At 41.3% G+C, this 13,412-nt stretch overlaps 1 protein-coding gene across 1 annotated transcript; it reads right to left on the bottom strand.

Annotated features, from left to right (window-relative positions):
- Positions 1-4,987: 4,987 nt before the first annotated feature.
- btg1 (B-cell translocation gene 1, anti-proliferative) lies at positions 4,988-11,829 on the bottom strand. The gene is made up of 2 exons (XM_014033616.1): positions 11,341-11,829; positions 4,988-8,977 (listed from the first exon to the last, which is right to left on the bottom strand). The coding sequence occupies exons 1-2, from the start codon at positions 11,483-11,485 to the stop codon at positions 8,574-8,576; spliced, it is 549 nt and encodes a 182-aa protein (XP_013889070.1). The 5' UTR covers positions 11,486-11,829; the 3' UTR covers positions 4,988-8,573.
- Between the last annotated feature and the right edge of the window lie 1,583 nt (positions 11,830-13,412).

Raw genomic sequence — 13,412 nt, 5'->3', positions numbered from 1 at the left:
TATATATATATATATACCTCCATCACTGCTCGGCTTTTGATAACATCTGATTTGCAGGCTTCAGAAATAAATCTGCCGTCTGTGATGCAGCAGCAGCTTGAAGTTAGTAACAGTTTAAAGGGGTGGTGGTGGGGGGGTGAGTGAATTTGAGGATGTGAGCCTTGTGATCTGGCTCTTGTGAAATGGCTGCCATCACAATGGGGGATTTTCTCCACCAGTCAGCAGAACGCTGAAGGCCAGTGATGCAAGTGACCTTCAGTCCAAACCAGTGTGTTTACTGAGGTGAACCCAGTCTGTTGTGATCTGTGATTGAATGTGAGCATCTTAACACCCACCTTCCATTTTTTTGTGTGTTGACATTTCAGACCGTTTGAATGAGTGGGTACTCTCACCTCCTTGTGTGTGCGTGCGTGTGTGTGTGTGCGTGGCCAGACTTCATGCATATCAGGCCTCTCACTGAGCCCCAAGGCCGGACTATATTTAGGTGGCTGGTTTTCGTTTTCTCTCGCTCCCTCTGAGTGGTTAAAAGTGTTGCCCGCTGATTGGGGAGAGGCTGGCCACAGGAATACGCTGCCTCCATGTCTCACCACTGCCATTAGGATAACCATATGTGGAAAAAAAAGAAACAAATGGATGAAGACATCAGCAGGGGTTAGGACGTTMGCTTATCATATACAAGCAGAACCAATAGAGCAGAACCATCTTTAAGCTTTTGGCGTTGGTTTTCTAGCATATATGTTAGATTTTTTAAATTTTGATCCATTCTCACAGCTCTCCTTTGCTGTTATTCCGATTCAAAGCCAATACTCTTCTCACAAAGTGTCCTGAGTCGACAACAGTCTCCAGGCACAAATTTGACACCTAAATGAAACCAGCATTTTTTCAGGTTAATCTCAGATTGTGTTTGGTGACCTTAAGACCCATAATTGGTTAGGTTTGGAGGTCTAAAACACTTGGTTTGCTTTATGAAAAGGCTCTTTTAAAACATTATTCACGCCCAGAACCAAAAACATTCCAGAAGATCAGCTCTAAGCCAATGAGGGCTGACGATTGTAAAACGTAACACAATAACGTAACACCTAATTTCCCCTAAAGTATTTTAAAATTTGAATTGAATTTTGAATTAAATGCAAGACTAGATTTAAAGAGAAAATCCACCTACTGAATGTACAGGAGCTACAATAGGAGTTAATGGTTTTTGAGGTTTATTCACCAGGTGGCAAAATTTGTGCTGACATATTGAAAAGCAACACATCAGGGGAACACAAAGAAAAACAAAACACTTTTTAACATTTTGTAGCAAATCATTACAGTGAAAGTTGACGTTTCATCACAAACTGACGCAACTCATGAGAGCAAACAGCCGTTATCTTCAAAGTGTTCCCAAAGAGCGTTGTGACAAACTTAACCGCATTGATCATTAATTAATTATTTCCCCCAGATTAGGATCTTCTAGACGTTTCCCTCACTTGGACAGACACTGACACAACTGTTGCCTGCAAATGGAGACACCGCCACTTCCCCCACTGTCATCTGATTCCCACTGAGGCYGTTCACCTTGTCCCAAAAAGGCCTGATGCCAGAGTCTGGAATGAGTTCCTCCGCTGGGTGAGCGTTCGCTGACTAGTGACACCAGCAGACTGATGGGACGGGCAGAGGGCAAAGTGGGGGGAGAAGGGGTTGAAGGAGAGGGCGGATATAATAAGAATCTAAGAGAACGAGTGCATAACAGACATATATGGATGCCATCTAATAAAGGTCATTATTTTAGCTGAAATGAAATAGCCAGAGTGCCATAAAAAGACTTCGGCAGACATGGGAGTGGCAAAAAAAAAAAAGAAAAAAGAGTTGACCTATAGACCTAMAACAGTGACAAATATCTCACCACCTTCAAACTGCTGCTGCTGTCAGAAGCTTATTAGTTTGAGGACAGAGTTATTTGCTGGTTGGCTGTTTTCTTTTTTCTGAGTAGTCAGCTTCTTTTATTTCAGCAGACGGTCAGAGTCCAGTTGTTCAACACAAGAGAAAGAAAAACTTCTCACATTTCAGGCTCCACGTCTGTTCTGTCTAAATCATGTCTATCCTTTATTTTTAGTGGCTCTATAAATGCCTTAATGAAATACAAGTGAATATTTTTGTGGTTATACGATCCAACATTGTAACTGCTCACATTTATAACATCAGAAAACAGTAATATAACACTTCTTGTCCCATGCTTTACCGTTTAAACTGATGTTTACTATGAAACTTCWTGTCAAACAYGCTGAATTTGCAGGTTTGTTTTTGCAATTTTGTCCCATAGACAAARTTTAAATTRGCAACATAATACCAAAAACCTCAGTTGTTTGTACACACGTCTGCATTACTTAAACCGTGTTCGTTTCCAGTAACACACTTGCAGCCCTGTCTGTTCACTGCTGTCACGCTGTCTTTCCTGAGGACCCCACCCTTTGTTGTCCCACCTGGTATTAGCGATGAGGGCAGCCCAGTCTGAATGTGTTCGCCTCTGGCTTCTCTTTTATTCATTGCCCATTTCAGGTTGCCTGCTGGAAAGGGCGGGTGCAGAGAGGGCAAAGCAGATGTCAGCGCTGAGGATGAATTGTGCCCCGAGGTGAAGGGGAGAGATAACTGGTGCAGCCTTAATACCCCGGAGACCCACACAGACAGGCAGGGACTGGTTTCAAAGTGGAATACACTCATCTTTGGGTTCTGACTGATACATACACCCATGAGAAACAGGGTTATTGATACACTGGAAATCCTTTTATGATGGGAGAGCTGCAGTTTTAAGCGACTTGGATTACAAAATACATGGATACACACTTATAAAAATCTTTAAAGAAGCCATTTATTTGCTACATTTGCTAAATGTAATGGTTTAAAGGGGTTATGAACTTTACACTGCACTATTTTTTTTACTACTTGGGCTGACCTGCCAGTGTGAGGCAGAGCTATAAAAAATCTGTGACCTGTGTAGCTTTTGTCCTTAAGCACATACAGTATGCTCTGCAGGAAGGCTAAACCATGTCATCTCACTGGTGATAAAGCAGGTCCCAGATGTCTTCCTCCCCCTGTTAGCAGACTTTACACATTCACACTGTCCCACACAATGCCCTTTGTTCTCAGTCAGCACCATATTGGTCATGTACAGTGTTTAGATTCATGCAAATGTTGCCACAGAATGTGAGGTCTGGATTTCCGCTCAGGACAGACAACAGCTCTGTGTTTACCAGAAAGGTAAAATGTAAAYTGAAGTAGAAATTTATATTTTTTCCCCCAATTTATAGCTATAATAGTAAAATATAAGCTAAAAGCTAATGGTAGAAAAGACTGCTAAAACCAAATTTAAAGCTCAAATTATCAGAAAACTAGCTAAAAGTAGCTATAAGGTTTAGCTGAAAGTATCAAAAAGCTATCTAATGTAGCAAAAAGTTAGCTAAATGTTAAAGTAGGACAAGATTGGCTATTTGCTAAAACTAGGGAACAAGCTGAAAGTAGCAAAAGGATAACTAAAAGTAGCTAATTATAGCTAAAAGCTAAAAAGCAAAGCTAACTAAAACTAAACTAAAAAAACAACAAAAAACAAAAAATGAGAAAGTTTGCGGAACCATTTTTAAAAAAAATAGAAACAAATGTTTTTAAAGTAATACAAAAGATCTCATTGCATTTCTATGGGGAAATATTTGGTAATATAGTTAGATTTTGTCACCTTTATACTTTTCAAAACTAAGTTATAGAACCCTTGGCTTCTCATGATGAGCTGATTCTTCTGATACAAAAGGCTAAAACAGCACAAATCATGCAGAAGTTGTTAGATAGCAACAAAAAAAATCACTATGTAAAACAGGAAAAAATGGTTAATGTTGGGAAATTTACTTAGACTGCTTCAGTCCAACTTTGTTTATCACCACACCTATTGTACTCTTATAATTCCATGATAATCCACCACACCTTCTGGGACTTTCTACCAAATAATCCCTACAGCGTGACCTTTGTTACTATGCGAATAAGAAGGAAGGGCAGAAAAATATTGCACTGCTGTTTCATCAGAGCCTGTGTGYAAACCTCAGTGATGTTCTTGGAAAACAATTTACCAACACTTTGGTTACAAAATAACTAAAACAAAAGTGAATGTTTAAACCGAGCACATAAGGTCATTCAAAATTGTAAATAATTTTGTGTTAATTTGCGTAATTTTACCACAGCTGTGTTTAAATGATTCAGATCATATAATATTTTTAAAAAACAAGCACAACCACTGTGGTACAATTTGAGTTTAAAAAAAAGAAAAAAGAGCCAAACAGCTTGCTCAGTTCACGTGTTGCAAAACTTAAAAATGTTACAAAGTTCACCTGAAGACCAGAAATCTCTTGTTTTKGTATGATTGGTTTTCATGTACTTCACCTAGAGAACATAACAAACTGCAATGAACCATAAACAGCCACCGCACCATGCYAATCTGATTCCACAAACCAACAAATAATGACTTAAAGACCATTTTGTGATTCATGTTACKTTGTWTTTTCAACTGTTTGAGTCACGCTGATTTGGTTTTCTCTCATTCCTCTGTCTACGTGTCCAAATGAGCCTTGCTTCTTTTTGTGTCTGCTGCTAAGAAATCTGCACACTGTAAAGTCCTGCAGAAGATTGCAGTCTTAATGCACTCTGTAGTTTTGCAGAGTCAGTTGTTTCAGCCCTGGAAGGATTGTGCATGGTGTCCTGGCAGAGCTTTGCAGAGAACCCGATGGTACCATCTGTCACTGCCTCCCATTTTAGAGGTCAATGCACCGTCAGCTCTGCTTATGTCATTCGTATAACTTCTATAAGTTAAAATAACTCAAATTTGAAAAGAATAAATAAATAAAAATTCAAATTGGTGTTCCAAGAAGGAATTAGATTGCCACAATGTGTTAAATCACTTTTAATTACCTTTTATCCTTGCAAAGGAATAAAATCTTGAAAAAAAGAATGAGAAATCAGCCAGGGATTATGATGCCAAGATAGGAAATCTTTTATTACAGAGAAAAAAAAATCTTCCAAAATATAGAAATCTGTACAACTTCCGCACAATCAATTTACATGAACTGTACAAATTTACAGCAGTTCATTACAACAAACCCAAGGAAAAGAAACTGAACACAACAAGGATGTACTGACATGAGATCACAAGATGCAGCTTTCTTCTTGGGTAAGCTCAGATTTTTTTGTCTATTTTCTTTGTTTTGTAAGTAAATAAGAAGAAAAAAATTAGGAAAAAATACAGAAAATGAAAAATAAAGAGAGAGAACAAAAAACCAAAAAAAACAAAGGATACGTCTATACTTACAGATCGTGGAAACTAATATTTTTTTTACCAAAACAACTTTGGTCCTTGCCAGCACTCCCATTACGAATGGCTTCACTTATGAATAAACGTTACCCATGTTAAAAGATGAAATACAAAAATGAGAAACATAAAAAAAACGCTTTAAGATAGCAACTATTGGCACTTCCCATGTGTAATGGTATGCACTCCACCATTTGTTGTACAGTTACAATACATTCCACAATATGTAAAAACACCTCAAATGTGAAACTGATTGATGACGATATTGACAACAAAAATGCTGTTCCCTTCCCGTTTCATACTTTAACATGCACAACTTTTTTCCATAAAGAGTATTAAATGTTCGAGGCCTGAGTTTGGCAATACATTCCAGGAGAGACTCCTCGCGTCTCAAACAAAGAAAAACAACAACAACAAAAAAAAGTCACAACTTCTGTTTGACATTTAGTGCATTTATGTGCTATTATACTTCTGAATACTTGAATCACTCTCTCGACACATCTGTAACCCATGTGCACACAAGTTGAATGGATGCAATCTGAATAACTGCCTAAAAAGACCGAGCGGATGGTAGTCTCAAAAGGGATTATTTTGAAACTCTAAAACCAAGTTAAAAGCRAGGTTAGGTCACAAGTTTAAAAATTCTTTAAAAAAATAAGATGGGAATGAGTTTACTAGTGTGACTCTAAAAAAGAAAAACAAAGCAGAGAGCGATAAACGCGAGACGAGACGATCGTCTCATGTCTGAAATATAGACCAATCTCAAAACATCTTGTGGCGTGGTGTTAAAAACTTAGAATGGAGCAGCACGGTTTTTTTTCTTTCTAAATGGAAACCAAACCTCTGGGCTCTCATCCATCTGACCAACATGGAATCACTGCCTTCACARATTTGCTGAAGGGAGTATCAGCGGAGTGGAGGGTGGGGGAGGGGTTAGGGGGCAGCAGTGCATCAAAGGCTATAGCTATATTACCCATGATCCTGTCAGGCTTAGTGGAGCTTTGACACCCACAGGTGTGGCGATGACTAAGGCCTGACCGACACCCGTTCCATCGTGAAGTTGTCCACTCAACCACCACAACCCGAACAAGGTGCGGACACCCAAGACAAGCTGCCACGTCCTTTTTGTATGCATGTAAACAAAGTTGCTACTCACTCGGTGATCAAGTGCAGCACAATCCAGTGAGATGAAACAATGGCCCAGTACCCTCAATTCTTCATCTTAAACCCCCCTAATGTGGCTTGAGCATGCCTAGCACGTGTGCTGGTTATCCATCGCCGCTAAGGGAGGGTTGAGGGCTTCTGGTCAGGGTGGGCGGTTGTTGAAGAAGTCCAGAAAAGTGGGGCTGAAGGGACTTTAGCTGCCCTGGACAAAAGAGTCTGGCCCTGGCCCCCGCTTCTCTCTTCCACCAGCTCCCCACCCTGCCMGTCCTTACCCAGCTCCCCGCGGCGACGAATGGTGATATGTGTCACGTTAAGTCTACCTGCGTCCACGGGGGGTCAGCTAGCAGCTCGCTGGCTTTCTTTCGGCTGAACGGGAGGTCTGAGACAAGGGTGATATGTGGCACTTGAGGCACCAACCCTCTACTACACTAATAACAACAGGGTGTAGGAGGGTAAAAAGCTGCCAGGCTGGGAAAAAAAGACCCCTCCAACGAGGGTCTGGGCAGCATAACACTAGCTTAAAGTCACAAATAGATAAGAATTTGAGCATAAAGTCTCCATAAGGCAGTGTACTTACAAACTCCAATTACACAACTTTAGTTATTGTTAATGAAAAAAGACGACCAGTGGGTAAAATCTTGCAAGGTTGTCACTTTGTCGTTTTCAAATCAGCAACTGAAATCTAGCAAGGGGTGCAGCAGAACTCTTTGCCAGAGTCAAAAGTGCCACGGGAATGAATGACAAGAAGGTCTTTAACATATCACCCAGAAACGTTTTCACCCAAATCAAAACCAGCTCTGAAATGTTCACATATACAGTGTTAGGAGGGTTGTTTTTTTTTTTTTTTAAAGTCAGAGTTGCACACTTCCGAGTCAACAGACCTGGGAGTTACAGTATAAACAGCTAAAACTGGGAGAACTGTGTGAAAAGATGACATGCGAATGGATGGAATGCAGGTGATTTTTCTCTTTTTAAAAAAAGGTACACATCCCACACAATCTCACATCAAAGTGCATTCAGTTATATCTAACTGGGCCATGTGACCAAAATTTGGGTTAAAAATACCCCCTTTGCTACACTTTCAGTTTTGGTAATGCAGGGAAAATGGGTTAAAAAGGGGACAAAATGAACACAGAAACTTGATTGTGAACCTTAACAACATTCATCAACTCAGGGGACAAGTCCCCAGAAAGCTACACATACATGGGCAATGGGAGGATGAAAGTGTAATGAGATTCTAGTTCTATGAGTAACCGGGGTCTCATCACTTACCACTCGCACTTACATACAGGGAAGGTTAAAACAAGTGTTCTGAAACTCACCAATGAYAACGGTAATTAGAGGAAGAGAGGCTAAGACCAAAAGCCTTTGTTCCATTAGCTACAAGATAAAGAAAACATGATCCCGTGGTCCAAAGAGGGTTTTAATCGAAACTGGAGATGTTCTCGTTGGGCRTTTCTTTACCCTGAGCTTGGATTACTACTATGGGCACAGCCTAAACCTCAACTTCCTCCCCATCTGGGTAACAAAAATTGAAGACCAGTGAATTTTCAAATGCATGGGGTAAATCCAGAAAAATAAATCCTTACAATTTAGACTCAGGTGTTGTTGTTTTCAGTGCTGTGTTGAACATGTACCCATAGTACCCAAAAGTAAGAAAAGTGCAAAGTCAATGCTGATAGCCCCTTCAGAGATGGAGCAGATTACGATGTTGTGTATTTGAGGGTGGGGTGATGGATGTTCAGAGCCATGGGGAGGTGGGGTGAGGGGTTTCCTGGTTGGTTGGTTTAGCTGCCCCAACAATTTCATTTCCACAAAGCCTCTTCTAAAAATGGAGTGTCCAGCTGATCCAATGACAATACAACTGATGATAACCGGGAGAGCAGGTAAAAAATATCAAACCTACAAGGTTTTTCCATCACCTGGATGATAGGCCACATCCTTTGTTTTTTTTTTCTTTTGCTTTTTTCTCTTCTTTCACTATTTCATTTCATATTCTTAGCTTTTAAACGGCTCACCATGATCTGACCAGCCACTGTGTAACCCTGAACAAAAGTAGGCTGGGGGTTGACAGTGTGTCACTCTAACTAGACACAGTCATCATATTATTGTAGGCTTTGGAGGGGCTGGTTCTACCCAGGACCCTCATTTCTTCTTTGCAGCTGAGGTGACTGTCCACCATGGAACTCACAGACCCATTTCCCAAGGCGGAGCTGGCGCCGGCGGACACCGGCATTCCGACAGGTACGGGCTGCGACTCGTACAGGACGCAGATGGAGCCGTCCTCGCCGATGCGGTAGGACACCTCGAAGGGGTCCACCCAGAGAGTGAGCTCGCTGGGTAGAAGCAGGTAGAGTTGCTGGATGGTCAGGCCGATGCGCTGGCCTGCCTGCCCCACCAGGGGGTCCATCTTGTGGTTGATGCGGATGCAGCGGTAACCTGAGCCTTTGCAGGGCCTGTCTGGGAACCAGTGGTGCTTATAGTGCTCTGGAAGAAAACAAAAGAGAAGAAAGTGGAGGTGGTGTTTAGCGATTTGCTTTTTTGAAGACAAATGCCAAATTTGCACACAACGTTCAAAACACAAACAAGGGCTTTTGTGAACGAACCATAAAAAGAAAAGAAAGTCCAGAAGTACTTGTTTCAGACCTGATAAGCAGCCATAAACAACCAGCCACTAAACCTACGTGACATAAAAGCTGCCACTGAACAGCCCAATTCCCTCCCCCTGGACTTCAATGTCAAAAAAGCTTCCATGAGTGGCTGAAAAAAAAAAAAAAAAACAGTGTCCTAGACAGCCATCTGGGACACAAAGCCCTACCTCTTAAAGGGACAGGACTCCCTTTTCCCCCTCCCATGTTTGTGAAAGTTTCAGAAGCCTAGCGATACCAGTGACACATTTGCACCAGTTGAAACACCCCTTGAGACCCTTTTCCCCAGATAGTCGGACCCTTAAATTCCATTTTGTTTCGAACCTTTTCAATTACCAACCACCCTTTAAAGGTACATTTTTGTCTTCTTCCCAGGCTCGTCCACATTGAGTTCCCATTGATAAGGACTGTATTGTGGCCGTAAAAGAGGRGAGTCTGGAGTAGAGTGAGTAGAGCCTGGAGACCACCTGTATGCGTCCACAGAATAATAACCCCCTACCACCACTCTTATCACAGACGGTGTATACAGCCAAACTAATGGAGTGGCTGGCAACCTTGAAAGACCCGAGCCACAAAGGCAGCTGCCTACAAACCCTGGAGCAGCTGGGAAATGATCAGCCTATTCTTGAAAAACCAGGGCAGGGGGAGGTACTGTAGGGAGGGGGGGTGGAACGGAAAAGTAAGCAGACGCCTGTGTGCTTAACCTAAAGAGTTTAACCAAAGCAGGTTGTTTACTCGTTGGAGCTGACCTCGTACACCAAAGAAACTGTTCCGGCTCGCCGAATGAGCGGTTTTGGGTATTTTTCCATTTGAAGCCAAACTTAAAAGCAAAAYCGAAGCTGAACAACGGCTACACAAAGAACATGGCTCCTTCCCCCTACTTCCTTTTGCTCAACAACAAAACAAGCTCAGCTCTCAGACACAATAATGACTGATGGTTCTGAGCACAAAAGAGCTCTGGTTGGCCTATTTATACATATCATTTTATGCTTAAATTGGAACATAAAGCAAATAAATTCTGTTTATTACAAGTTATTATCACATAAGACACTTTTAGAATTGAAATTGGCACAAAWTTTATAGTAGTAACTTGATGACTTTGTGCCATTTGGGTGTTTAATTTCCTCTATGAATAACCAAAATCCCCCCTCCTCCCCCACACGGACCCCTGGACAGACTCAAACTGTTGCATGTTTAGAATTAAAACCGAGCCCTTTCCAATATATTTACTTATTTTATAAACAAAATGCTTAGTTTTCCCCCTTAATGAAAATAAATTTATTTGTCAGGACTTTTCGACATCTGTTTTAATATAAATGCTCAAAATGTAATATTTTTTCTCCTCAAACGGTTTTTAATCCAAAGTATTTAGACATCATTAAACATTAATTCTGAACAAAATACTCTAGAAGAGGCAGTTTTTGGAAATGTAGGTCAGCTGCTGCTGTAGCAGAGGAGTGAGGCACATTGGGAGTTCCGGTCTGGAATGTGTTTACTTACAGCAGGAAAACCGAGACACAAGCTGAGCTGTAGAAAAACTGTAATCCTGAAGAAAAACGCACACATGCAACTAAAGGGACGCGTTTTTTTGTTACTTCCAATCTTGTAAAACAAAGACGCGCGACTTAAAACTCGTCTATTCAAATTAGTTGGAAAATACATTTTTAACAATAAACAATGTTTAAAATAAGGCTGTGTGTAAAGTAAAGTGGGGAAAGTCAACATGTTTCCTCGGTAAGCCATTTCCTCTGATGCATTACGTAATTGAGSCTCTCTGGAGCTTGTTTTGCTCAGAGCCCTGCGCGAGCTTTTGTCGAACGAGGCGCACTTCCTTGTTTGAGCGTCTTTCCCCCCACCCCCACTCCTAACACAACCAAACATTACGATTTTAATATTTGTGTGTGTTTTTTTAATCAAATATACCATGGGGGTGAACATGTACCGTCGACTGATCATAGTATGTTGTTTTTTTTTTTTATTTCCTCTCCGACGTGCGCAAACAGTGGTGCGCCTTTTTCCMCCACTAGACGCGCTGATCGTAATGATACTTCAGAGAACAAAGAGAGGCTTCTTCTCAAATCTATCTGAAGCCCCAATTCGACCGTTTCGGGCCAAAACAAACACGTAAAAAAAACATTTGGTTTGTTTTCTGCGCGCGTCTTKTGAGCGCATTTTTGGCTGATTGATTAATTTTTCTCTTACCTGCCAAAATTTCCTGTAAGCTCTGGTTGAACGTTTGGACCTGTCGGTCGTTTACGTGTCCTTTTACCCGCAGGAATCTCGACAGGAAGCTGACGGCGGCGGTGATCTCTGGTTTCATCGTTCCTCGGGGACGAAGGGTATGCATTGAGAAAGGCCACGGCGACGATCCGTGCGCTTTTTGTTGCTTTTTGTCCGACTCTCCGCCTCCCTGCGCGATTCAGAGCAGCGATCCTCTTTTGTGGGCGCTCCTCTGCTTTCTCTGGGCATTTAGTACAGCCGAGGTAGAAGCGAGTTGGCAGATGGTCCGTTCTGCGTTTGGGAATAACAAAAAACGCCAGTTATTTGTAGGGTTGGGGGGGGGGTCCCCTACTCCGGTCGGCAATTAGCCCTTGCTGCTGGTTTTCCTCCTCCAGAGTGAGATCTTCACAGAGGGGAGATGGGTTTTTATACTCAGTCCACCCCCACTCCCTCCCTCTCTCTCTCTCCCCCCTTCCTCACGGCGACGTCACAACAACCTCCGGGCAACTACAGCTGACCAATCAGCGGCTCAGGCCGACGAGCCGCAAGGAGGAGAGTAGCGCCTGCGTCACCGAGCTGAAAATAAACAGAGGCGCTCGGCGTGAAATCGCGGTGCGTTCAGGTGACCTCAGAAAAACAAAAACGCTATGAAAATTGACACTATACAGCTCAAACAAAGCGGTCTCTTGAGGAGCAATTCAGCTATATTCCACATAAAAAACAACCAAAAGTATATCTGAGTTCTTCTAAACTTTAATTCAATAGCAGCCAATCAGAAAACACATCAGATTAAACAAACATACACATCTAATAGCAAAACATATGAATGTAACTATATATTCAGGGGCACCACCAATGGGGACCATGGGAGTCATTGGCCTTATACAGTTTATGTACATAATCTCTGTTAGCAAAATATCAGTGAACTGAYATTCTTAAGTAAACCTTTAAAAGTTAATTATATATTTACAACCTGATTCAAGATGGCCACCATAGATCAAACAAAATAATTGCCTTAAAGCAAAAAAAAATCTAGTGACATGGATTCTTTAAAGAAATGATTTTATTTGTAAATAAGAAATAAAAAAAGCTCAAATAAATCGGCTTGTGACTGTGCTGCTTTCAGTTAGTAATATAATCTGTAGCTACAATAACACGATGTTTGTTAAGGTTGATTCATCTACTCTTATATATTTTGGATTATTTTACTAACAGATTATTTRTGACAACAGCATGAAAGCCTCCTAAAATTCTGGGATGTTTCCTTTTGAGATACGCGAGTTTAATAGCAGCCCCCGTTTTTTAAATGTTACCTTAACTCTGTGACGTAATACACTTGGCAAAAGCGACCAACATTATATTAGTCACCACGAAAGGAATAAAAAGGGAAGTAAGTGTGTGCAATACGACGAGAAGTTAGAAAATACCCTAAAACAAAAAACAGAAGGGACACTTTATTATCAAAATCTAAATAAAAGGCAACAAACCACAAAGAAATGCAAAAGGAGAACCAAAACAGTTACATTGGAAAAGTCCCAAGACCAACAAGAGACACGAAATGACGATGATGAATTCTGCTGCATCTGTTCATCACTGCCAGGTAAATAAGGACCAACACAAACAAACAATAATAAAATAAGAAAAATGATTAGGAGGCACAAGATTACCCAAAAACGTTCTGGCATCTGAAAATATTTAGTTGCTGATTGGTTTGAAGACGTGTTTGTGAAATTTGAACTTCACTTGAATCCACTTTGGGACAGTTTGTGCTGAAAGGATTGTTGCTTTTGTGTCATTCAGCAGCTGAGAGAGAGAGTGTGTTTGTTCAAGTGCTGAACAGGAGGCATCTCAATCAAGTGAAACAGCTCACCTGGAGCTAAGCTGGACCCGTCTGTTCATTAAAATCAGTGGAAAAGTGCGAGGGTCCCTGCTCGTTTGCTCCAAACATCATGATGACCTTTTGAGCTTCCTAATCATGAAGCAATCAGGGAGGCGAGGGAAACATTGAGTGGTTCAAGTACTGGCCTCAAGGCATGCAGAAACACTTGAAAGAT

Source organism: Austrofundulus limnaeus, unplaced genomic scaffold, assembly GCF_001266775.1.
Source record: "Austrofundulus limnaeus strain Quisiro unplaced genomic scaffold, Austrofundulus_limnaeus-1.0 Scaffold1787, whole genome shotgun sequence".
NCBI lineage: Eukaryota > Metazoa > Chordata > Actinopteri > Cyprinodontiformes > Rivulidae > Austrofundulus > Austrofundulus limnaeus.
The sequence above is the reverse complement of the archived record's forward strand: the minus strand, read 5'-3'. Positions and strand labels throughout refer to the sequence as shown.